Source organism: Pantherophis guttatus, chromosome 14 (genome assembly GCF_059756535.1).
Source record: "Pantherophis guttatus breed Tessera chromosome 14, ASM5975653v1, whole genome shotgun sequence".
Taxonomy (NCBI): domain Eukaryota; kingdom Metazoa; phylum Chordata; class Lepidosauria; order Squamata; family Colubridae; genus Pantherophis; species Pantherophis guttatus.
In genome coordinates this window covers 16,329,535-16,352,801 of record NC_142076.1, presented here as the reverse complement: position 1 = coordinate 16,352,801, position 23,267 = coordinate 16,329,535, and the positions used below count along the sequence as shown (strand labels likewise).

Here is a 23,267-nt window from a genome sequence, read left to right as displayed (position 1 = left end):
TGCAACTCAAACCTATTTAAAAGGCCTGATTTCTATACACAACAAACATTTATACAACATAAATGTTTGTTGTGTATATGTTACGTATGCCTTTTTTAATATTTATATTCAATAAAAACTATTTTAAAATAAAAGGCCTGATTTCTTTGGTGAATGTGGCAAATTCATTCAGGAGAAAATGCGCACCCCCACAACACAACAACCACAAATTCAAAGCAAACTCACCCCAGTATAATGACATCTCCCAAAGCAGAAAATACGTTGCATTAGCTGGGAGCAAAATGCAACCTATTAAAAAAAGCTGCAACTCTAGATTTGGGGTTAGCGCCTAAACCCCAAATCAAGGCCTTCCCAACATGGTTTGAGGTTCTCATGCTCCTGTCAGCATCCCTTTTCCATGCGGGCTGGGGATGATGGGAGCCAGAGTGCTTCCCAAGCTAAAGCTCGTTTTTCTCTTCCCTAAAATAAAAAGCTGCTTTGAATCTTTATCCTCCACTTGTGTTTTTTTCTTCTCTTTTTTCATGCAACAAATTAACACAACCATTTGGGGCGGGGGGGGGGTTCCCCCTTTTTTTTAATGCTGCAACCTCTCCTGTCTGACCCCCCCCCAAGCAAATCTCCCAGGCCCCCAACCCCAAAGCAGGAAGATAAAAGACTTCTCCAACCAAGTTAAGGGGTGACTGACAAAGCTATCCTCCCCACCCAGGGCAAAAAGTCTTGAATGCTGACCCAGAGTAACAGGACCCCCCCCATCTCTTCCTCTCCCCACTCCCCAAAGATCTCCCCCTCTCTTCTCTGCACACCCACAAATCCCCCACCCCCCCAATTTCAGAATGGGGAAAAAAGCAGAATTCAGAATGGGGGGGGCACTGGCTTTCTGCCCCTCCCTGGCCAATGCTAGAGGGAGGGGGGTTTTTTTGGGGGGGCAAGGGAGGGGGGCAAGGGAGGGGGCTGCATTCCCACGACCCCCTCCCTCCCTCCCTATCTGCAAAAGCATGCAGGTGGGGAGGGGGTTGCATTCCCACGACCACCCCCCTCTTCCAAACACACACACATTCTTTGCACCCACTCCTGTCCTTCCCCGGGGATTGGAAAGCCCCCCACCCACCCAGGGAGATTGGGGGGGCACCCAGGGTCGTGGGAACGCCCCGCAGGCTCTTTTTTTTTTTGCAGAAAGCCGTGCACGGGTGTTATTCGGCTTACCTGGCCACGGAGGCGGGCGGGGGGGGGAAAGGGTGCACAAAAAAAGCCCCCGCGACGACGGCTGCAAGCAAGTGGGCAACCCCACGCGCGACGCCTCTCCTCTCGCCTTCCCCGGGGAGTGGAGCTCGCGCCTGCCCAGCCAGCCAAGGAGGCAGGACCGACCCGTTTGCAAGGCGGGGCTCCGGGCATAAAGCCGCCCCACCCCACGCATTGCAAAAAGCTGCCTTTCCAGCATTGCAATTGCAACGACCCCCGACCCCGGGCCGCGTTCCCACGACACGCGTCTCCCACCCGGCTGGTTGAACCTCCCGTGAACCGTCTGGGCCTTTCTTTAGCAAAAGCTAGGGTTAGGGTTAGGGTAAAATGAGGACCCAGATTGTTGGGGGGCAAGAGGCTGACTCTGTAACCCGCTTAGAGAGGGCTGTGAAGCACTGTAAAGCGGTATATAAGTCTAAAGGCTATTGCAAATCCTTTTTTCTCTCCTTCCTTCCTTCCTTCCTTCCTTCCTTCCTTCCTTCCTTCCTTCCTTCCTTCCTTGTGATTCCGCGTGTCCTCATTTTACCCACCTCGGAAGGATGGAAGGCTGAGTCAACCTTAAGCCTCTTGGTATCGAACTCCTGGCAGTGGGCAGAGTCAGTCTGTAATACTGCATTCTCTCTCCTTCCTTCCTTCCTTCCTTCCTTCCTTCCTTCCTTCCTTCCTTCCTTGTGATTCCGCGTGTCCTCATTTTACCCACCTCGGAAGGATGGAAGGCTGAGTCAACCTTAAGCCTCTTGGTATCGAACTCCTGGCAGTGGGCAGAGTCAGTCTGTAATACTGCATTCTCTCTCCTTCCTTCCTTCCTTCCTTCCTTCCTTCCTTCCTTCCTTCCTTCCTTGTGATTCCGCGTGTCCTCATTTTACCCACCTCGGAAGGATGGAAGGCTGAGTCAACCTTAAGCCTCTTGGTATCGAACTCCTGGCAGTGGGCAGAGTCAGTCTGTAATACTGCATTCTCTCTCCTTCCTTCCTTCCTTCCTTCCTTTCACGTGATTAAATGCAGTATTACAGGCTCACTCTGCCCACCGCCAGGAGTTCGATACCAAGAGGCTCAAGGTTGACTCAGCTTTCCATCCTTCCGAGGTGGGTAAAATGAGGAGCCAGATTGTTGGAGGAAAATAGGCTGACTCTGTAAACTGCTTAGAGAGGGCTATAAAGCATTGTGAAGCGGTATATAAGTCTAAGGGCTATTGCTATTGTTATCAAGAAGCAAAATAGCATTATATAGCAGGGTTTTTTCCAACCTTCCTTCCTTCCTTCCTTCCTTCCATGGTGCACAGTGGTTAGAATGCAGTATTGCAGGCTAACTCTGCTGACTGCCAGCAGTTCAATCCTGACCAGCTCAAGGTTGACTCAGCCTTCCGTCCTTCTGACGTGGTTAAAATGAGGACTCAGATTGTTGGGGGGCAAGAGGCTGACTCTGTATACCGCTTAGAGAGGGCTGTGAAGCACTGTAAAGCGGCATATAAGTCTAAGTGCTATTGCAAGTCAGTCAGTCTTTCTTTCTTTCTTTCTTTCTTTCTTTCCTTCCTTCCTTCCTTCCTTCCTTCCTTCCTTCCTTCCTTCCTTCCTTCCTTCCTTCCTTCCTTCCGTGTGATTAGAATGGAGAATTGCAGGCTAACTCTGCTGACTGCCAGCAGTTCGATCCTGACCGGCTCAAGGTTGACTCAGCCTTCCGTCCTTCCGAGGTGGTTAAAATGAGGACTCAGATTGTTGGGGGGCAATAGGCTGACTCTGTAAACCGCTAGCCTTAGAGAGGGCTGTGAAGCACTGCGAAGTGGTATATAAGTCTAAAGGCTATTGCAAATCCTTTTTTCTCTCCTTCCTTCCTTCCTTCTTTCCTTCCTTGTGATTAGAATGCAGTATTGCAGGTTAAGTCTGCCCACTGCCAGGAGTTCCATACCGACCGTCTCCCGGTTGACTCAGCCTTCCATCCTTCCGAGATGGGTAAAATGAGGATCCAGATTGTTGGGGGCAAGAGGCCGACTCTGTAAAACCATTTAGAGAGGGCCGCAAAGCATTGTGAAGCGGTATATAAGTCTAAGTGCTATTGCTATTGCTATTGCTACCGCTATTTTCCTTCCTTCCTTCCTTCCTTCCTTCCTTCCTTCCTTCCTTCCTTCCTTCCTTCCTTCCTTCCTTCCTTCCGTGTGATTAGAATGCAGTATTGAAGGCTAACTCTGCTGACTGTCAGCAGTTCGATCCTCACCAGCTCAAGGTTGACTCAGCCTTCCGTCCTTCCGAGGTGGGTAAAATGAGGACTCAGATTGTTGGGGGGGCAATAGGCTGACTCTGTAAACCGCTTAGAGAGGGCTGTGAAGCACTGCGAAGCGGTATATAAGTCTAAGGCCTATGGCTATTTTTTTTTTTCCTTCCTTATTCAAAAATTCCCTTTTGGATCCGCAAGCAGTGAGTGTGGTTAAATCCTGCTTGGAAGGAAAACCGTGGCCATTCTTGGTTTTCCATCAGATGATGATTTAAATCAGGGCTTCTTATCCAGAGCCATCGGAAGATGCGTGGACATGGCCCGCTGGAGGATTCTGGGGAGTTGAAATCCATGCATGTTAGTGGCTGAGGAGGAGAAACTGATTTAAATAATAATAATAATAATAATAATAATAATAATAATAATAATAATAATAATAATAATAATAATAATAATAATAATAATAATTTTATTTCTATACCGCCCTTCTCCCGAAGGACTCAGGGCGGTGTACAGCCTATTTAAAAACAGAGTAGACATCAATTTAAAATAATTTAAAAGTATTAGTATTAGTATTAAAGAGGAAAAAGCTTGCAAAAAAAAAAAATGAGAAAAAATGAAATCCGGAGATGGGAAAACAAAACAAAACAAAACAAAAAGCTGGAGCGCAGCGCCCTCTGGTGTCCAGCACGCGCAACAGCAACCCTACCGTGGGAATCCATCCACGTTGCTTATTTCAACGTGGAGAAAACACGTTTCTCTCTCGTGGCGTGGTCGCCTTGCCCCCCCCCCCACAAAAAAAATATTTGGGAAGGGGGCGGGGAGGCCTTTTTGCAACGGCAATGCAAAAAGATACCCTGTAAAAATTTATATATATATATATTGATTTTAAGCATTGCTGGGAGGAAAGTATGCAAAAACAAAATGCTCCGAGTCGGAATGTAATTTTGCAACAATGATCCTTGAAAAAGGAAGAAAATAATAATAATAATAATAATATAATAACACCGTTTTTTATGGCTTTGCTTCTGCAAAAGGAGCCGGATGGCTGCCTTCTCCGCGCTCTTGATCTGCTATTCAGCGTTCCTCCTTGAGCAAGTGGTAGCGTGGCCGAGTGGTCTAAGGCGCTGGATTTAGGCTCCAGTCATTTCGATGGCGTGGGTTCGAATCCCACCGCTGCCAATAAGATTTTTTTTTTTCTTTCTTTCCCCTGGTTATGTTTTTGGAGGCGACCCCCGGCATCAAAGTGGGGGTGCAACCCGAAAAAGGGGGAGATCTGGAAAATGCCCGCGGGTTTAGGGTCTTGCAAATGGGGCGAGGAAAGCCAGTGGGGAGAATTCATTTTTTGCAAACTGTAAATGGGCTGGTACGAAAAGGAAAATATTCTTTAAAAAATATATATTATTTTTGCAAAAGGGGAAACTGGGGAGAAGGCAGGAGGGGGGTGAAGATGTCAATCAAAGGAGAAGAAATCTCCTTTGGAAAGAGAGAGAGAAAAAGAAAGAAAGAAAGAAAGAAAGAAAGAAAGAAAGAAAGAAAGAAAGAAAGAAAGAAAGAAAGAAAGAAAGAAAGAAAGAAAGAAAAGGGAATTATGAAAACCAAGGAGGATAATAAATGAATATTCCTATTAAATAAACAAAAGTCAAAGAAAAGATTATATGTTGTTTATGTAATATTATTGATAGGTATTATATATTATTTAATTTATCTAGACAAATATACATAGTATATAAATAATGTAAGATTAAATATGCTCCATATTGTATTATATATTGATATATATATATATGATATATATTATTACATAATTTATAAATGTATATTATTTATTTACCTAATTTATCAAAATATATATAATAAATATTACATATGATCCATATAGTATATATTAAATTTTATATGTGTATATGTGTGTATATGTGTGTGTGTGTGTGTGTATGTATAGTGTGTATATGTATATACTATAATGTTTAATTAATGTACATTTACATTTATATATCTTATCTAGCTAACTATAATTATATCATATAATAAATGTATCATATATATAAAGAAATATATTATGATTTATTTATTATATATTACATACATACATACATATATATTTATGCATGTATGTAATATATATGTTATACAACCAGGGCTGTATAACATCGTAGCTTACGTAGGTAAAACCTGGCTAGAAAGAATATGCATACATATTTGTTTTCGTATATATTACATACATACATACATATACATACATACATACATATATGTAAAAAGTTAAAATCTCGGGTGTTTTCCTGCGTCATTAAAAGTCTGTTAGTTGAAATACTTAAAATCTTGGCTAAAATCCCATCTTAAAATCCTCCAAATATATATTCTGATATATTTAGCCAATTATATAAATTAGGTAAATAAATAATAAATACCCCTACCCTTATTTTATTTATTAATTATTCTAATTTACATATTCATTATTGTATTTGTAAATTAAATCTTATTTATCTATTATTTTGAACAAGTGATTCTTTTTACTTCATTTTATTTCTTTTATTATTATTGTTATTTAACTACAGCACTGTATATTTTTTTTTCCTAAAGGGAAGATAGCGCATTCCAGGAATTTTTGCCTTTCAGCTGCAAAAGTTGAAACTAAAGATTGGCGACTTTAGGGACACCCTTTTGACGTTGGAGATGACACCTGGGGAACCCCCTGCTCCTCTGAGCCCAAGATGCCATCCGGACTCCGTAAATGAACCTCATGAATTTTGGGGAAAACATCTGGACAACTGTAAATCCCCCCCCTTCTCACTCAAAAAGACATCGTGTTGGTCTTTTCTTCCAAGTACTTTAATTTTTAGCGCCTCGGCTCGGTTGACCCAAACATTAGCCAGATGGCGGCACACGGGCACAAAAATGTCCATGCGGGTCCTTCACCTAGTTGGGGTCCCCACGTCATCCTTCGAGGCTCCATCTTCAGAAGGGGACACCGATCTTGATCCTTCTGGGTGGCTCTTACGGTGCCCAGATGAGGTGGGGTGGAGGTGGGGGGATTAAGCATCCCTCTTTTTGGCTTTCGTTTTTCTTCCTCATGCAGCCACGCAAAACCTGTGGAGGATCTCAAGGGAGTTCCGGAGAAGACGCCCGGGTGCAACGTTCCTGTCGCTGCACTTGGTTGACCCGTCCGTTCGCCTTTTTGATTTCGGAACAATCGTTCTCGCGTCCTTTTCGTACCTGTTTGGCCTGCAAGTTGGGGAACGACTCCAAAGCCCATGTGCCACACTTCCCATCCCCACGTCTAAGGCCTGGCTGGCGAGCAACGCCCCGCCTTACATCTCCAGAAGATATCGATATTTTTCCTAGGAATCTAGCAGAAAATCTCGGACTTGGGTGAATTTCACAGACAGCGCGATTATCCCCATGAGGAGGACTAGTAGAAAAAGGTATTTTTGTAAGAAAAAATTCCTAGGCCGAGGTCCTTTTTTCAAAAAGTGATCCACACAGTCGTCCAACGAGTACTTTTTCGGAACGTAGCCAAGCTGGGCCTGAGCTTTATCAATTTTGAAGGTGTGTGTGACCCACATATTGTGCATCTGTAAATCGGGAAGAAAGAGATTTATGTAAAACCACCTTGATCCTATTAAAACCAGCCTTTAAAACTCCTCTTCCTCCAAGCCTTAATAGCAATAGCAATATTGCTATTGTCTGATATTTCCTTTGGTGATGTTGGAAAGGATTTGTTGGCAGGATCTCTGTATTTTCAAAATGTAACTATTGCATGTAGTCCACTGCCCAGAGTGAGGTAAAAAATTGAGTGGCTTATAAACTGAATAAACAAACAAACATTGCGTAGAGCAGAGGCCACAGTTACAAAGCGTTGCATGCAGGCATAGGAGGCAGCTGAAAAATTGATCGTAGCCTCAGTGATCTATCTGTAAAATGGGCAGATCGGACAATTTGAGACCCTTCCTTCTGGAACACTTCTGGTCCCCTTCTGGGGACACCGAGGGCAAAGGTTGGCAAACCAAACAACAACAGGTTCCCGCCACCAAGAAGCCCCTTCGCCCCCTCCCCAATTGCTCAAGGATGCCTTACTTCATTTCTGGTGATCAGGGGTGGGATTTCCACGATGGGGAGCAACAGAGTTTGCACTTTTTCCACGACGACAGCTGTGGGAGACAAAACACAGCTTTTGCGGTTACAGGTTTAACAGGAAGAAAAATGTGCGTCCAGCCTCCATCTTAGAAACCTCTCTCACGAGGAATTGGGGAGGCAAGTCAAAAAAACCCGTAGCAATCAAAGTATTGAAGCGGGCAAGAGACGATGGATAGATGATTTCTCCTTTTTGTTGTTGTTCTGATTTGCTTTTCCTTTTCTCACTCTTTTCTTTTTTTTAGTTAGGTGACATGACTAGAAGTTAGGAAGGATAGAAAGAAAAAGTCTTTTAATAAAGGGTGACACGATTAAAAGTTAGAATAAGTGATAGAAATAAGAGAAGAGGGGATATTAGTGTGCACACTTTTATATAATAAAATAAAAGCAATAACGAGAAAACATGGAATAATTGAATAATGACAGATTGCAACTTAATATAAATGTGTATCATTATTAGAAATATATAAGTTGATTGAATGTAATAACTATGATTAATTCTACTAGTTTTATTTGTATTAGAATGTATGCCACCCAGATGCCACACTGTTCACGCATTGATTTGATAAGTTTGTAAAACATAAAAAAATAAAAAACTTGGAGGGGGGGAAGAAACCTCTCTAACATCTCTTGTCTTACGTACTGGGGGACTGTTACCTGTTAGATGAACTAGAAAAACAGGAATATGGATCCACGGTTTCTGGTAGCCCAGTCTTTCAAACTGAAAATAAAGAGGAAAGGCTGATTGACGAGGACAATTCTTTACTCCAGGAGTCTCCAAACTTGGTAACTAAGACTTGTGGACTTCAACTCCCAACATGCTGTCTGGGGAATTCTGGGAGTTGAAGTCCACAAGTCTTAAAGTTGCCAAGAATGGATACCACTGGTCTAAAGGTAGAAGAGCTGGCAGGGGAATTCTGGGAGTTGAAGTCCACAAGTCTTAAAGTTGCCAAGAATGGACACCACTGGTCTAAAGGTACAAGAGCTGGCAGGGGAATTCTGGGAGTTGAAGTCCACAAGTCTTAAAGTTGCCAAGTTCGGAGACTCCTGTGTTAGTCAACAGAGCCAAAATGTAGGGCAGGAAGAAGACAAGAGGTTTTTAACCCACTAAATGCACAATGGAGGAATACCAACTGGTCAAGGAGGTCCAAGAATGGACTTTCAGGACCCTCATCTGTCTTTCTCCGTCAACTGGGGCAGCAATTAAACAATTTACAGAGATCAATTTGCAGATCTTGGACTCACCAAGGGCGAGAGCCACTCAAACAGGTTGACCTCTTCCCCGTCGTTGATAAAGTATGCCTGGCCACCCTAGGAAGCACATGAGTGAGGAAGGTAACTTTGAAATCCCTGCAGTATCTTCCACACAGTAACAAATATAAAATATGTGTTTTTAAAATCTTTTTTTTACCGTTGTAATGCTTTTTGCTGTTTTTATTGTTTTTAAATTTGTTTTTTTTTTAATTTTAATTGTAGGCTCTGAATTGTGAGCTGCCCAAGAATTGTTTGCTGAGATGGGCGGCTATAGAAATCAGAGAGGGAGAGAGATGATAGATGACAGATAGATGATAGATGATAAATGATAGATGACGGATGGACGGATGGACAGACAGACAGACAGAAGACAGCCAAGTGAATAGGTAGACAGATAGGTGAAATAGATTATGATAGATAGATAGATAGATAGATAGATAGATAGATAGATAGATAGATAGATGGATGATAGGTAGGTAGGTAGGTAGATGGGTGGGTAGATGGACAGACAAATGGGTGGATGGATGGATGGATGGATGGATGGATGGATAGATAGATATGTAGAAAAATAGATAGATGATAGATAGAAAAAATAGATAGATGATCGATAGATAGATAGATAGATAGATAGATAGATAGATAGATAGATAGATAGATGGGTGGGTAGATGGACAGACAGACAAATAGGTGGATGGATGGATGGATGATAGATATGTAGAAAAATAGATAGATGATAGATAGAAAAATAGATAGATAAACAGACAGAGAGAAAATCAATAAAAAACCTCTGACCTTCAGCTCTTAAGCAGTAAATTGGAGATTCCCTTCCCCCTTTCAACCTTTTATAGGTAGTCCTCAACTTACAACCATTCGTTTAGTGACCGCTTGAAGTTACAACAGCAGTGAAAAACTAACGAGCGCTTCTCAGACTTAACGACCGTTGTTAGCATCCCCGTGGTCACCTGATCAAAATGGAGGTGCTAGGCAACTGGCAAATGTATTTATGACGGTTGCCCTATCCCAGGGGTGATCCCCATTTACGACTTTGACAAGCCAAGTCAATGAGGGAAGCCAGACTCACTTAACGACTGCGGGGGAAAAAAAAGGGTCATAAAATGGGGCACCGCTCACGCTCAACCGACTGCCTTGCTTAGCAACAGAAATGTCTAGTTCAGTTGGGGTTGTAAATTGAGGACAGCCTGTCTGTTAGAATCCCAACTGAAAAAAACGACAACAGAACGATAAAGGAAAAATAGACCATCGGGCGTCATAAGTCCGCGTATCTCTGGAAGGCTGGGGATTGAAAACCTCACCGCGATGTAGTCCGTTTCGGGAGTGAGAGCCTTGGCCGCCAGGATGTGGGCTTGGACCAGATTTTTCACATGCACCCAGTTCGTCAGGATTCCCGGATCGCCCAAACGGACGTGAAAAAAACCTCTCTCCATATTGAGCTGTTGGCAAAACACAACAAACATCACAAAGGCGCAGCTAAACTAGAAGAGACGGAGGCTTAAAAAAAAGTAGCAACGCGGGAAAGGAAGAGCTATCTGAATTCTTTTATCCTTTTTCTTTTCTTTCTTTCTTTCCTTCCTTTCTTTTCTTTCTTGCTCTCCCTTCCTTCCTCCCTCCCCCTTTCCTTTCCTTCCTTCCTTTTTCCTTCCCTCTCTCCCTCCCTCCTTTCTTCCTTTCTTTTCTTTCTCGCTCTCCCTCCCTCCCTCCCCTTTCCTTCCTTCCTTTTTCCTTCCCTCTCTTCCTCCCTCCTTTCTTCTTTTCTTTTCTTTCTTTTCTTTCTTTTCTTCCTTTCTTTTCTTTCTCACTCTCCCTTCCTCCCTCCCTCCCTCCCTCCCCCTTTCCTTTCATTCCTTCCTTTTTCCTTCCTTCCCTCTCTCCCTCCCTCCATTTCTTCATTTCTTTTCTTTTTTCTTTCTTTTCTCTCCCTCCTTCCTTTCCTTCTCTTTCTCTTTCTTTCCTTCCTTTTTTCTTTCTCTCTCCCTCCCTCCCCCTCCCTCCTTCCTTTCCTTTTCTGCCCTCCTTCCTCTTTCTTTCTTTCTTTCTTTCTTTCTTTCTTTCTTTCTTTCTTCCTTCCTTCCTTCCTTCCTTCCTTCCTTCCTTCCTTCCTTCCTTCTTCCCTCCCAACATTTAGAGCAGGGTTCCCCAAATTTGGCAACAAGGAGATCTGTGGACTTCAACTCTCAGAATTCCCTAGCCATAGCTGGCTAGGAAATTCTGGGAGTTGAAGTCCAGAGATCTTCAAAGTTGCCAAGCTTGAAAAACTGATTTGGAGCAATCCTGGAGGGGGAAGATATTGATATATGGTTCTTAGATGAAGAAAAATACTCATTTTTTTTCTCCTTTTTTTGATCTAAAACACAGAGCTAGAAAAACAAAAATGCAACGCTCAATGCTTATTGGGTTCCTATTCACCTTGCCTGGAGGCCTTATTTACCTGAAGAATAAACCACGTTTCTTGGTTTATTCTTCAGCCAAGGTTGGCTAACGATATGCAACACGTTTGCAAAAAACCTTGTTAGCTTTCCCTGCAAAGGTGCTTCTGCGACATCCCCCCACCTCTTCATCAGGGTTACCCTGCGATGCCCATCAAAATACGTACGGCTAACCGAGACAAATGCTGCAGCTCTTCCGGTCCATAAATCCCAGGAGGGCGGATTGCACATGTGCGTAACTTCCCTCCTCCTGTGAAGTAAAGCAAGCCAGAATGAATTCTTGAAGGGATGAAATGAAAACCTTTAGTCCTTTGGGTGCCATTCCTAGATGGTTGTAATGTTACGTAGGAATGAACTCGGGAGAAGCAGGAAAAGCCAGACTAGACTAGACAATAGCAGATAAGACTGGAGGTGAGATGAGGAGTAACTGGGGGGGGGGGGCGAGAGGTGGACAGGCAGGGCGAGTGGCGAGCAGGCAGCCGGAGGCAGGGCCAGCCAGAGGTGGTATTTGCCAGTTCTCCAAACTACTCAAAATTTCCACTACCGGTTCGCCTGAACCGGCTGAATTCCACCTCTGGATAAGAGGCAGCTGAGCCCTCAGAAGGAAAGGGACATGGCAAACATTTCAGAAGGAAACCCTCCCTAGTTTCTTGGACTGTAAAGGCGAGGGAGTAGAAATAGATAAATGTTATCCTTTTGAGGTAGCCCAGACGGGAAGCACCACCCAGGAATACGAGCTCTGTCTTTACTCTAAGGTTACATTCACAGAATCTTGCAATACATCGATGTAGACTAACCAGCTGATGTAACAAACAGTTGGAAGGGCCTTGGGAGACAGGAGGAAGGGACACAGGGTAGACCAGGGGTCTCCAAACTTGGCAACTTTAAGACGTGTGGACTTCAACTTCCAGAATTCCCAGCCAGCCATTCTGGGGATTCTGGGAGTTGGAAGTCCACATGTCTTAAAGTTGGCCGGTTGGGGAATTCTGGGAGTCCGCAAGTCTTAAAGTTGCCAAGTTTGGAGATCCCCTGGCCTAGACAATGCTCAGATAAGAGGCAGCTGAGCCCACAGAAGGAATGGGAAGTGGTAAACATCCCAAAAGAAACCCTCCCTAGTTTCTTGGACTGTAAAGGTAGCGGAGGGGTAGGAGGGAGAGAGATGAAGGGCAAAACTTCACATGGCAAAAACTTGCAGAGAAGTACCTGGTAGGAGTGACCCATTAGCTGCCAAGACCATTTGTTCTGCGATGGCTTTCGTCCGGGAATATTCATTAACTTGCTAAAAGAGAGAGAGAGAAAGAGAAAAAGGCAACTCCGTAGGTGGCTCTGTGGCTGAAACGCTGAGCCTGCCGATCAGAAAGGTCGGCAGTTCGAATCCTGCGTGAGCAGGGCTGGGTTGGACTAGATGTTACTGTTACTGTTACTTAGGTTCAAAAGCCAAAAAATACTGGCTTCAGAATTGTGATTGGCCCCCCTTGCACATTCCAAAATGTTTCCAGGAACTACAGTTTGAGAAACTCGTGCAAAATTTTCAACCCGGGTAAAAATCAGCGACTCAATTTCTTCCTTCCACGCACGGGGCGTTCGACTCCACTTCCCCAAGTTCAGCTAAAGGCTTAAAAACTACAGGTAGTCCTTGACGTGCGACCACTCATTTAACGACTGTTCGAAGTTATGACAGGGCTGAAATAACTGACTTACAACAACCGGTCCTTGAACTTATGACCGTTGTAGCATCCCCATGATCATTTGATCAAAATCCGGGCACTTAGAAACTGGCAGGTACTTATGACGGTTGCACTGTCCCGGGGTCATGTGATCACCTTTTGAAACCTTTCCAGCTGGTTTCCGACGAGCAAAGTCAATGGGGGAAGCTGGATTCACTTAAGGACCGCTTGATTCATTTAATGATGTCACAATAAAGGCCGCAAAATCGGCTGTGACTTACTTAATGACCGCCTCTCTTCCCCCCTCCCCCTCCCGGAGGTTCCAGTCCCAATTATGGTGTAAATTGAGGCCTACCTGTAATTTATTTCAGCTGGAAGACGTACCTGCTCTAAAGGAACATAGGACACGGTCGCTTCGTCGCCGTCCACGATCGTTTCTCCTGCAAAGACCACATTGACTGTACTGGTGTAGATCAACCTGGGGATTCTTTGCCGCTTGCAAACTGGGGAGACACATTAAGGGACAAGGTTTGGGGTGCAAACCACGCCACGGGGCCCAAATGTTGTGGAAGGGCAAGAGGTTGAATGTTGTGGCCCGTCAGCGGCCTGTGCAGTTAGTAGCTGATTCCGACAGCGAGGAGGCTGGTGTGGTGCTGCGCCAGCAGCCTTTGCAGCTGGCGCTCGAGTCGGACAGTGAGGAGGTTGGAGAAGATGTGGTGCCAGAGGCAGGGATTCAGCCAGGCCTTCAGAACCTCCAGAAGCTCCCATAAGTGAAGAGGAAGAAGAGGAGGAGCCTCTTCTCGATGCAGGGGCACGCAGAGCTGCCAAAAGGCAGGAGTGGCTCCTCAGGAGGAGGTCTCCTCGAGAGTAAGGCTTGGGGCTAATTGGCCACTCCCCTAGCCTATTTAAGGAAGGACGACGACTGATGCAATTTGCAGGAAACAACTTCGTTCATATTCCTTCGCGTCTTGATTCCAGAAACGTTTGATTCGGCTCTTGTTTCTCTCTTTTCAGTGTTCCTGCAAATTGCTTCTGGGCATTCTGCCAACCACAGTAAGATTACGGTTTTCTGAAATACCGTGCCTCAGAATTGAGTTATTATTCTTTGGATTCTTGTCGGGTGTTAATGAAGTTAAATTAACAGCCCTTGTTCAGAAAAGACTGGTTTAAACTGTACTTGTGTTCAAACAACTACTAAGAAAGCTCATTAGTAGTCTTTAAGTAGTAAACTAAGTTTTGTACGGAGTTTGTGTGTGCTGCGTTCTTTGGGGTCCGTAGCTGGGGCAGAACACCAGTCCCCAAATATAAGCCTTAAATTCCTTATGCGTGGTCTCCTCTTAGTAGTTCAATCCTGAATTTGGCCAGCAAAAATCGATCTATTCTTTTCTGTCACCTACTACCACTACAACTACACACAAAACACCACTTACGCACCTTCAAGGACGATTCCGGTCCCTCCGATGTTGACCGACCGAATGTGTTTCTTGCGCAGCTAGGAGAAGAGGAAGAACCACAATGTCACAACAACACAAAAAAGGACTTGCTCTATTCCAGGGTTTCTTAAACTCAGCCTCTTTAAGACGGGCGGACTTCAACTCCCAGAATTCATTGAACAGGGGAATTCTGGGAGTTGAAGTCCATGCGTCTTAAAGAGACTGAAATTGAGAAGCACTGCTCTGTTCCCTTTATATTTCCTGAACAGTTACGGCAGAAGGTTCTAGAAATGTTGCGTTTCTTTTTCGTGTTGGGTCAATTGTCCAGATTTATTTGATGACCATCAAGTTCAGTCTCCAGCCTGAGCAAGTCCCTGCAGTTAGGGTTGCATACCTAATACTCTTTCCTCCTCCTATTTTCTCCAGAACAACGAATCTGGGAGATGGATTGGATTGGGAGAACATGATTGGCCCAAAATCACCCAGCTGGTTTTTGTGCCTAAAGCGGGACTAGAACTCACTGTCACCTGGTGATTGGCCCAAAGTTACCCAGCTGGTTTTTGTGCCTAAAGCAGGGCTAGAACTCACTGTCACCTGGTGATTGGCCCAAAGTTGCCCAGCTGGTTTTTGTGCCTAAAGCAGGGCTAGAACTCACTGTCACCTGGTTATTGGGTCAAAGTCACTCAGCCAGCTTTCATGCCTAAGATAGGACTTGAACTCACCATCTATCTCCTGGTGATTGGCCCAAAGTCAACAGCTGACTTTCACGCCCAAGGTGGGACTAGAACTCACTGTCACCTGGTGATTGGCCTAAAGTTACCCAGCTGGTTTTTGGGCCTAAAGCAGGACTAGAACTCACTGTCACCTGGTGATTGGCCCAAAGTTATCCAGCTGGTTTTTGGGTCTAAAGCAGGACTAGAACTCACTGTCACCTGGTGATTGGTCCAAAGTTACCCAGCTGGTTTTTGTGCCTAAAGCAGGACTAGAATTCAGTCACCTGGTGATTGGCCCAAAGTCACCCCCTCTGGCTTTCATGCCTACAGCAGGACTAGAACTCACCGCCTCCTGATTTCAGAACAAACTTTCCACATCTTCAAGAGAGCCTGCATCATTTGCAAAACTCCAGAGCTACAGAAGGAAAATCAAACTGGACTCACTTGTTGTATGCCGGTCATCCCGTACGAGGCTGCGTGGATGAGACAATCCACACCTTCGCAGGCGGAGTACAAATCACTAAAGTTTCTCACGTCCGACTGTAAGGCAGGAGAAAACTTTTATGAGTGTCTTATTGGAGGACAAGTGTCCATTTTTTCCCAGGCGACTCATAAAACAGCCTATTGGACTTCAACCAATGGTGGTTGTGGGAGGCTCCACCCACCCGCTTAGACGTCATCAAAAATGCTGTGGACATGCACAGAAGCGCCGCGTGCTCACAAAGCAAGCCCGCGCGCCTGCGCGCTACCAATAGCGAACCGGTAGCAGGATTTGAAACCAGGTGAAGCCAGTTCGCACCTATTCGGTAGAACCGCTTGTTAATTTTCTAAGCGGTTGTTGGAAGAAATCTTATTTTGTTTTTTTCCACTTTACAGGGCTAATCCTGTAAGGAATTACAACATTCTGGTGTTGTTTCTAGCCTAATCTTTATTGCCCTGCTTACAGAAACTGCCTCTCTGGTTAACCCTTATTACATTGTAATGAATATAATAAATAAAATACATTCTGGGAGTTGAAGTCCACACATCTTAAAAGCTGCCGTTGGAAATTCTGAGTAGCAAGCCTCATTTTTATTTTCGACAGAAGCTCAGAGCCAAAATGACACAAGAGGCTAACGTCTTCTCCGCTGCTGGGTGGCCCAGCTTTGGCACTTCCAAATGCCCGGACTTCAGTTCCCAAAATTCCCAGCAATGGGTCTGACCCTAGCCAGGGAATTCTGGGAGAGGAAATCCACAAGTTTGGGGCTTGTGGGGTCATGTTGTCCATCTCGGCCCTTCTCTGACTTTGACTGTTATGCTATTCCCTGGTACTTCAATAAAAATAAAAATTTCATTGTATTAATAAACCACATTCTGGATTGGTGCGATACAGATAGTCAGGAACAGGAACAGAGTGGGAAGGGACCCTGGAGGTCATCTAGTCCAACCCCCTGCTCACTCAGGAGACCTGTACTAGGGATTCGAACCGCCGAACTGCCGAACCTTTCTGATCGACAAGCTCAGTGGCCTTAAGTCCTCAACTTACGGCCCCAATTGAGCTCAAAATGTATGTGGCTGAGAAATTTTGTTACGTGAGTTTTGCCCCATTCTACCACTTTTCTTGCCACGTGAATCACTGAGGTTGTTAAGTGAATAAACACGGTTAAGTGAATCCGGCTTCCCTGTTGACTTTGCTTGTCAGAAGGTCGCAAAAGGGGGAAATCACGTGACCCCCCGGGGACACTACAACCATCATACATGATAATTAGTTGATGGGTCAATGTAGAGGTAGTCCTCGACTTACAACAGTTCATTTAGCGACCGTTCCAAGTTGTAAGTGTGAGTCCAGGTCATACATCACTTCCCCCCTCCCCCCTGAGGCCATCCTAACTTTGAACCGTTGTTAAATCCAGTGGTGAAATCCATTTTTTTTTTACTACCGGTTCTGTGGGCGTGGCTTGGTGGGCCTGGTGTGGCTTGGTGGGCGTGGCAGGGGAAAGATACTGCAAAATCCCCATTCCCACCCCACTCCTGGGGGAAGGATATTGCAAAATCCCCATTCCCTCCCCACATTGGGCCCATGCAGAGGTGGTATTTGCCGGTTCTCCGAACTACTCAAAATTTCCGCTGCCGGTTCTGCAGAACCTGTCAGAACCTGCTGGATTTCACCCCTGCGTTAAACCGACGGTCGTAAATCGAGGATTACCTGCAAAGCTTCACCAAAATATCTATATGATATTTCTGAACAATGATCAGAAACGAGAAATACCCTGATCAATATTATCCCTTTTGGAATGTTCCAGATCGGCGGATTAAAATCGTACAAAATGACTTTGGTTCCTGATTTAGCCAGAGCGCAGCCGAGCGTAAAGCCGAGATAACCGGCGCCTCCGGTTATGACCGCCTTGTCGCTGATTTTATTCAACGGCAGCGTCAGGATTTCAGGAACCTTTTCGCCAACTTTGCCATCCTCCTTGTTGCATGTGTAGAACCGGCTGGGTTTTGGGTCCTTCGGCTTCTCCATTCCGGGCTGGGAAGATGGCGGAGCCCCCAAATCTCCATCCGGAGGGGGCAAAGAGGTCACCTGCTCCTCACCTGCCTCAGGTGTAACGAGAGGAATCAGATGTCATTTTTATCGTTCAAGGAGAATAGGTGCGAGAATAGGTCGAAATGAGGGGTCCGTGGTGCTCTCCGAGGGAGGGGAGAAGAGGGAGGGGGAAGAAGGAGAGAAAGAGAGAGGGAGGGAGAGGGAGGGGAAGAGGGGGAGGGAGAAAAAGAGCGTAGGAGAGACAGAGATAGGGAAAGAGGGAAAGGAGAAAGGGAAGGAGAGGGAGGGACAGGGAAAGGGGAGGAAGAGAGAAGGAGAGGGAAAGAGGGGAGAGAGAGTAAAAGGGGGGGAGAGAGGGAGAGAAAGGGAGAAGAAGAGGGGGAAGGAGAAAAAGAGAGAAGGAGAGACAGAGATAGGGAAAGAGGGAAAGGAGAAAGGGAAGGAGAGGGAGGGATAGGGAAAGGGGAGGAAGAGAGAAGGAGAGAAAAAGAGGGAGAGAGGGGGGAGGGACAAAAAGAGGGAAGGAAAGACAGAGATAGGGAAACAGGGAAAAGAGAAAGGGAAGGAGAGGGAGAGGGAGAGAGAGAGAGAGAAAGGGAGGGATGGGGAAAGGGGAGGAAGAGAAGGAGAGGGAAAGGGGAGGGAGAGAAAAAGTGAGGGAGGAAAGGGGAGGGGAAAGTGAGAGAGAGGGAGAGGGAGGGGAAGAGGGGGAGGGACAAAAAGACAGAAGGAGAGACAGATAGGGAAAGAGGGAAAGGAGAAGGGAAGGAGAGGGAAGGAGAGACAGATAGGGAAAGAGGGAAAGGAGAAGGGAAGGAGAGTGAAGGAGAGACAGAGAGAGAGGTGGGACAGAGGGAGAGAGAAGGGGAGGGGAAGGAAGAGAGAGGGACGAAGGAGAGGGAGAGAGGGAAGGGAGGGAGGCAGGAGAGAAAGAGGGAGGGGAAGAGGCAGGGATAGGGAAAGCGGGGAAGGGGAGAGGGAAGGAAAAGGAGAGAGGGAGAAGGAGAGGGAGGGATGGGGAAAAGGAGAGGGAGTAAAGGAGAGGGAGAGAGGGACTAAGGGAGGGAGGGAGATAGGAAGGGATGGGGAAAGAGGGAAGGTGAGGGAGAGAGGAAGAGAGAGCAGGAGGGAGAGAGAGAGAGAAAGGGAGGGATGGGGAAAGGGGAGGAAGAGAAGGAGAGGGAAAGGGGAGGAAGAGAAAAAGAGGAGGGGAAAGTGAGAGAGAGGGAGGGCAAGAGGGCGAGGGAGAAAAAGACGGAAGGAGAGACAGATAGGGAAAGAGGGAAAGGAGAAGGGAAGGAGAGAGAAGGTGAGACAGAGAGAGAGGTGGGACAGAGGGAGGGAGAAGGGGAGGGGAAGGAAGAGAGAGGGACGAAGAGAGGGAGGGAGAGAGGGAGGGATGGGGAAAAAGGGAAGGTGAGGGAGAGAGGAAGAAAGAGTGGGAGGGAGAAGGAAAAGGAGAGAGGGAGAGGGACAGAGAGAGAGGGAGAGGGAAAGGGAGAGAGAAGGAGGGATGGGGAAAAGGAGAGGGAGAGAGGGAGGGAGAGAGGGAGGGATGGGGAAAGAGGGAAGGTGAGGGAGAGAGGAAGAGAGAGCAGGAGGGAGAGAGAGAGAGAAAGGGAGGGATGGGGAAAGGGGAGGAAGAGAAGGAGAGGGAAAGGGGAGGAAGAGAAAAAGAGGAGGGGAAAGTGAGAGAGAGGGAGGGCAAGAGGGCGAGGGAGAAAAAGACGGAAGGAGAGACAGATAGGGAAAGAGGGAAAGGAGAAGGGAAGGAGAGGGAAGGTGAGACAGAGAGAGAGGTGGGACAGAGGGAGGGAGAAGGGAAGGGGAAGGAAGAGAGAGGGAGGAAGAGAGGGAGGGAGAGAGGGAGGGATGGGGAAAGAGGGAAGGTGAGGAAGAGAGGAAGAGAGAGCGGGAGGGAGAAGGAGAGAGGGAGAGATGAATGGGGAAAAGGAGAGGGAGGGAAGGAGAGAGAGAGGGAGGGAAGGGCGTGAGGGGGAGGGAGAGAAAGAGGGAGGTGGAGAGGGAGGGATAGGGAAAGAGGGGAAGGGGAGAGGGAAGGAAAAGGAGAGAGGGAGAGGGAGAGGGACAGAGGGAGTGGGGGAGGGATGGGGAAAGAGGGAAGGGAGGGAAGGTGAGGGAGAGAGGAAGAGAGAGCGGGAGGGAGAAGGAAAAGGAGAGAGGGAGAGGGACAGAGAGAGAGGGAGAGGGAAAGGGAGAGAGAAGGAGGGATGGGGAAAAGGAGAGGGAGGGAAGGAGAGGGAGAGAGGGAGGGAGAGAGGGAGGGATGGGGAAAGAGGGAAGGTGAGGGAGAGAGGAAGAGAAGGGAGAAGGAAAGGGAAAGATGAATGGGGCAAAGGAGAGGGAGGGAAGGAGAGGGAGAGAGGGAGGGAGAGAGGAAGAGATGGGGAAAGAGGGAAGGTGAGGGAGAGAGGAAGAGAGGGGAGAAGGAGAGAGGGAGAGAGATGAATGGGGCAAAGGAGAGGGAGGGAAGGAGAGGGAGAGAGGGAGGGAGAGAGGGAGGGATGGGGAAAGAGGGAAGGTGAGGGAGAGAGGAAGAGAGGGGAGAAGGAGAGGGAAAGATGAATGGGGAAAAGGAGAGGGAGTAAAGGAGAGGGAGTAAAGGAGAGGGAGAGAGGGACGAAGAGAGGGAGGGAGAGAGGGAGGGATGGGGAAAGAGGAAAGAGGAAGAGAGGGGCAAAGGAGAGGGAGAGAGGGAGTAAAAGAGGGAGGGATGGGGAAAGAGGGAAGGTGAGGGAGAGAGGAAGAGAGAGCGGGAGGGAGAAGGAGAGAGGGAGAGATGAATGGGGAAAAGGAGAGGGAGTAAAGGAGAGGGAGTAAAGGAGAGGGAGAGAGGGACGAAGAGAGGGAGGGAGAGAGGGAGGGATGGGGAAAGAGGAAAGAGGAAGAGAGGGGCAAAGGAGAGGGAGAGAGGGAGTAAAAGAGGGAGGGATGGGGAAAGAGGGAAGGTGAGGGAGAGAGGAAGAGAGAGCGGGAGGGAGAAGGAGAGAGGGAGAGATGAATGGGGCAAAGGAGAGGGAGGGAAGGAGAGAGAGAGGGAGGGAAGGGCGTGAGGGGGAGGGAGAGGAAGAGGGAGGTGGAGAGGCAGGGATAGGGAAAGAGGGGAAGGGGAGAGGGAAGGAAAAGGAGAGAGGGAGAGGGAGAGGGACAGAGGGAGTGGGGGAGGGATGGGGAAAGAGGGAAGGGAGGGAAGGTGAGGGAGAGAGGAAGAGAGAGCGGGAGGGCGAAGGAAAAGGAGAGAGGGAGAGGGACAGAGAGAGAGGGAGAGGGAAAGGGAGAGAGAAGGAGGGATGGGGAAAAGGAGAGGGAGAGAGGGAGGGAGAGAGGGAGGGATGGGGAAAGAGGGAAGGTGAGGGAGAGAGGAAGAGAGGAGAGAGGGAGAGAGGAATGGGGCAAAGGAGAGGGAGAGAGGGAGGAAGAGGGGAAGGGCTAAAGGGAGGAAGAGAAAACCCTCGATCTCTCCCTTTAGCCAACGGACCCTCCGCGGGGGGGGGGGGGACCGTGTGAGTTTCAGCCCCCCTCAACCGACCCCTTTCAGTTTACCCAGGGCGGGAGTGAAGCCGGGCGCCCCCTCCCCGAATTGGGCAGCGGGAAGGCGCTCAGCTCCAGCCGCCTCTCTTCTGCCCCCTGAGCGGCGGAGACCCCCGCCCAGCCCTCCAGGGCCGCGGGGGTCGCAAAGCTAGAAGCGAACCTAACGCCCGGCGGGCTGGGCTCGCAGGGTCCGGGCCGTATAGACCGGATCAGAAGCGCCCTCAGAAAGAAGCCGGGCTCTAGCCGAGCCCCGCGACACGCGTGTCCGGGCGCGTTCGTGGGAACTGCGCGTAGTCTCCTATTACTTTGGACCTCCGGGATCCCGGGATGGGCCGGGGTCTTTGCAAAAGGCAGCCGGGGTGGGAGGGGGGAGTTTTGAGCTACTGAAAAGAGACCTGGATCAACAGACTGAGGAATGAATTTATTTATTTATTTATTTATTTATTTATTTATTTATTTATTTATTTATTTATTTATTTATTTATTTATTTATTTATTTATTTATTTATTTATTTATTTATTTATTTATTTATTTGGGGGGGGGGATATTTTTTATTTCTTACTAGGCCACGCGTTGCTGTGGCTCTCCTTCTCGTTCTCTCCCTCTTGTTCTCTCTCTCCCTCCCCCTTTCCCCTCTCTTTCTCTCTCTTTCTCCCTCCCTCCCTCTCCCCCTCTCTCTGCCTCCCTATCTCTTTCTCTCTTTCTCTCTCTCCCCCCTCCTTTCCCCTCTCTTTCTCTTTCTCCCTCCCTCCCTCTCCCTCCCCCTCTCTCTGCCTCCCTTTCTCTTTCTCTCTCTTTCTCTCCCTCCCCCTTTCCCCTCTCTTTCTCTCTTTCTCCCTCCCTCTCCCTCCCCCCCTCTCTGCCTTCCTTTCTCTTTCTCTCTTTCTCTCTCTCCCTCCCACTTTCCCTTCTCTCTCTCTTTCTCCCTCCCTCCCTCTCCCCCTCTCTCTGCCTCCCTATCTCTTTCTCTCTTTCTCTCTCTCCCCCCTCCTTTCCCCTCTCTTTCTCTTTCTCCCTCCCTCCCTCTCCCTCCCCCTCTCTCTGCCTCCCTATCTCTTTCTCTCTTTCTCTCTCTCCCCCCTCCTTTCCCCTCTCTTTCTCTTTCTCCCTCCCTCCCTCTCCCCCTCTCTCTGCCTCCCTTTCTCTTTCTCTCTCTTTCTCTCTCCCTCCCCCTTTCCCCTCTCTTTCTCTTTCTCCCTCCCTCCCTCTTTCTCCCTCCCTCTCCCTCCCCCTCTCTCTGCCTCCCTATCTCTTTCTCTCTTTCTCTCTCCCCCCTCCTTTCCCCTCTCTTTCTCTTTCTCCCTCCCTCCCTCTCCCTCCCCCTCTCTCTGCCTCCCTTTCTCTTTCTCTCTTTCTCTCCCTCCCTCCCCCTTTCCCCTCTCTTTCTCTCTTTCTCCCTCCCTCTCCCTCCCCCCCTCTCTGCCTTCCTTTCTCTTTCTCTCTTTCTCTCTCTCCCTCCCACTTTCCCTTCTCTCTCTCTTTCTCCCTCCCTCCCTCTCCCCCTCTCTCTGCCTCCCTATCTCTTTCTCTCTTTCTCTCTCTCCCCCCTCCTTTCCCCTCTCTTTCTCTTTCTCCCTCCCTCCCTCTCCCTCCCCCTCTCTCTGCCTCCCTATCTCTTTCTCTCTTTCTCTCTCTCCCCCCTCCTTTCCCCTCTCTTTCTCTTTCTCCCTCCCTCCCTCTCCCCCTCTCTCTGCCTCCCTTTCTCTTTCTCTCTCTTTCTCTCTCCCTCCCCCTTTCCCCTCTCTTTCTCTTTCTCCCTCCCTCCCTCTTTCTCCCTCCCTCTCCCTCCCCCTCTCTCTGCCTCCCTTTCTCTTTCTCTCTTTCTCTCTCTCCCCCCTCCTTTCCCCTCTCTTTCTCTTTCTCCCTCCCTCCCTCTCCCTCCCCCTCTCTCTGCCTCCCTTTCTCTTTCTCTCTTTCTCTCCCTCCCTCCCCCTTTCCCCTCTCTTTCTCTCTTTCTCCCTCCCTCTCCCTCCCCCCCTCTCTGCCTTCCTTTCTCTTTCTCTCTTTCTCTCTCTCCCTCCCACTTTCCCTTCTCTCTCTCTTTCTCCCTCCCTCCCTCTCCCCCTCTCTCTGCCTCCCTATCTCTTTCTCT

The 23,267-nt window shown here is 47.7% G+C and overlaps 2 protein-coding genes and 1 non-coding gene across 5 annotated transcripts in view; 1 reads left to right on the top strand and 2 right to left on the bottom strand.

Annotated features, from left to right (window-relative positions):
• The window catches only part of EEF2K (eukaryotic elongation factor 2 kinase), a 42,084-nt gene extending 40,692 nt beyond the window's left edge, over window positions 1-1,392 (bottom strand). Inside the window, exon 1 of one of the 2 annotated variants that reach the window (XM_087878533.1) lies at window positions 1,204-1,392. The gene's annotated coding sequence lies outside the window, so the exon portion shown is untranslated. The remainder of the gene's footprint in view (window positions 1-1,203) is intronic. The other variant, XM_087878532.1, reaches the window with a different exon arrangement.
• Window positions 1,393-4,547: 3,155 nt separating this feature from the next.
• Window positions 4,548-4,629, top strand: TRNAL-UAG (transfer RNA leucine (anticodon UAG)). The gene has a single exon. It is a non-coding gene; the product is annotated as a tRNA-Leu (tRNA).
• A 1,637-nt stretch (window positions 4,630-6,266) lies between these two features.
• Window positions 6,267-21,323, bottom strand: LOC132708933 (putative short-chain dehydrogenase/reductase family 42E member 2). 2 transcript variants are annotated; one of them, XM_060692869.2, is made up of 12 exons: window positions 21,187-21,323; window positions 17,344-17,669; window positions 15,540-15,635; window positions 14,384-14,441; window positions 13,334-13,452; window positions 12,486-12,561; window positions 11,450-11,532; window positions 10,152-10,289; window positions 8,830-8,895; window positions 8,242-8,305; window positions 7,528-7,601; window positions 6,267-7,025 (listed from the first exon to the last, which is right to left on the bottom strand). In XM_060692869.2, the coding sequence occupies exons 2-12, from the start codon at window positions 17,596-17,598 to the stop codon at window positions 6,792-6,794; spliced, it is 1,263 nt and encodes a 420-aa protein (XP_060548852.2). In that variant the 5' UTR covers window positions 17,599-17,669; window positions 21,187-21,323; the 3' UTR covers window positions 6,267-6,791. The 2 variants fall into 2 exon arrangements, with proteins under 2 accessions (XP_060548852.2, XP_087734657.1); XM_087878531.1 differs by having other exon boundaries at window positions 13,334-13,389.
• Window positions 21,324-23,267: the final 1,944 nt, after the last annotated feature.

Coding starts and splice junctions, on each gene's coding strand:
- LOC132708933 (XM_060692869.2), bottom strand. CDS start 17,598: ATGGAGAAGCCGAAGGACCCAAAACCCAGCCGGTTCTACACATGCAAC. Junction 12,562..13,333: donor CCTATGTTCCTTTAGAGCAG/GTACGTCTTCCA, acceptor TCTCTCTTTTAG/CAAGTTAATGAATATTCCCG. Junction 10,290..11,449: donor AGCATTTGTCTCGGTTAGCC/GTACGTATTTTG, acceptor TTTTGCCAACAG/CTCAATATGGAGAGAGGTTT.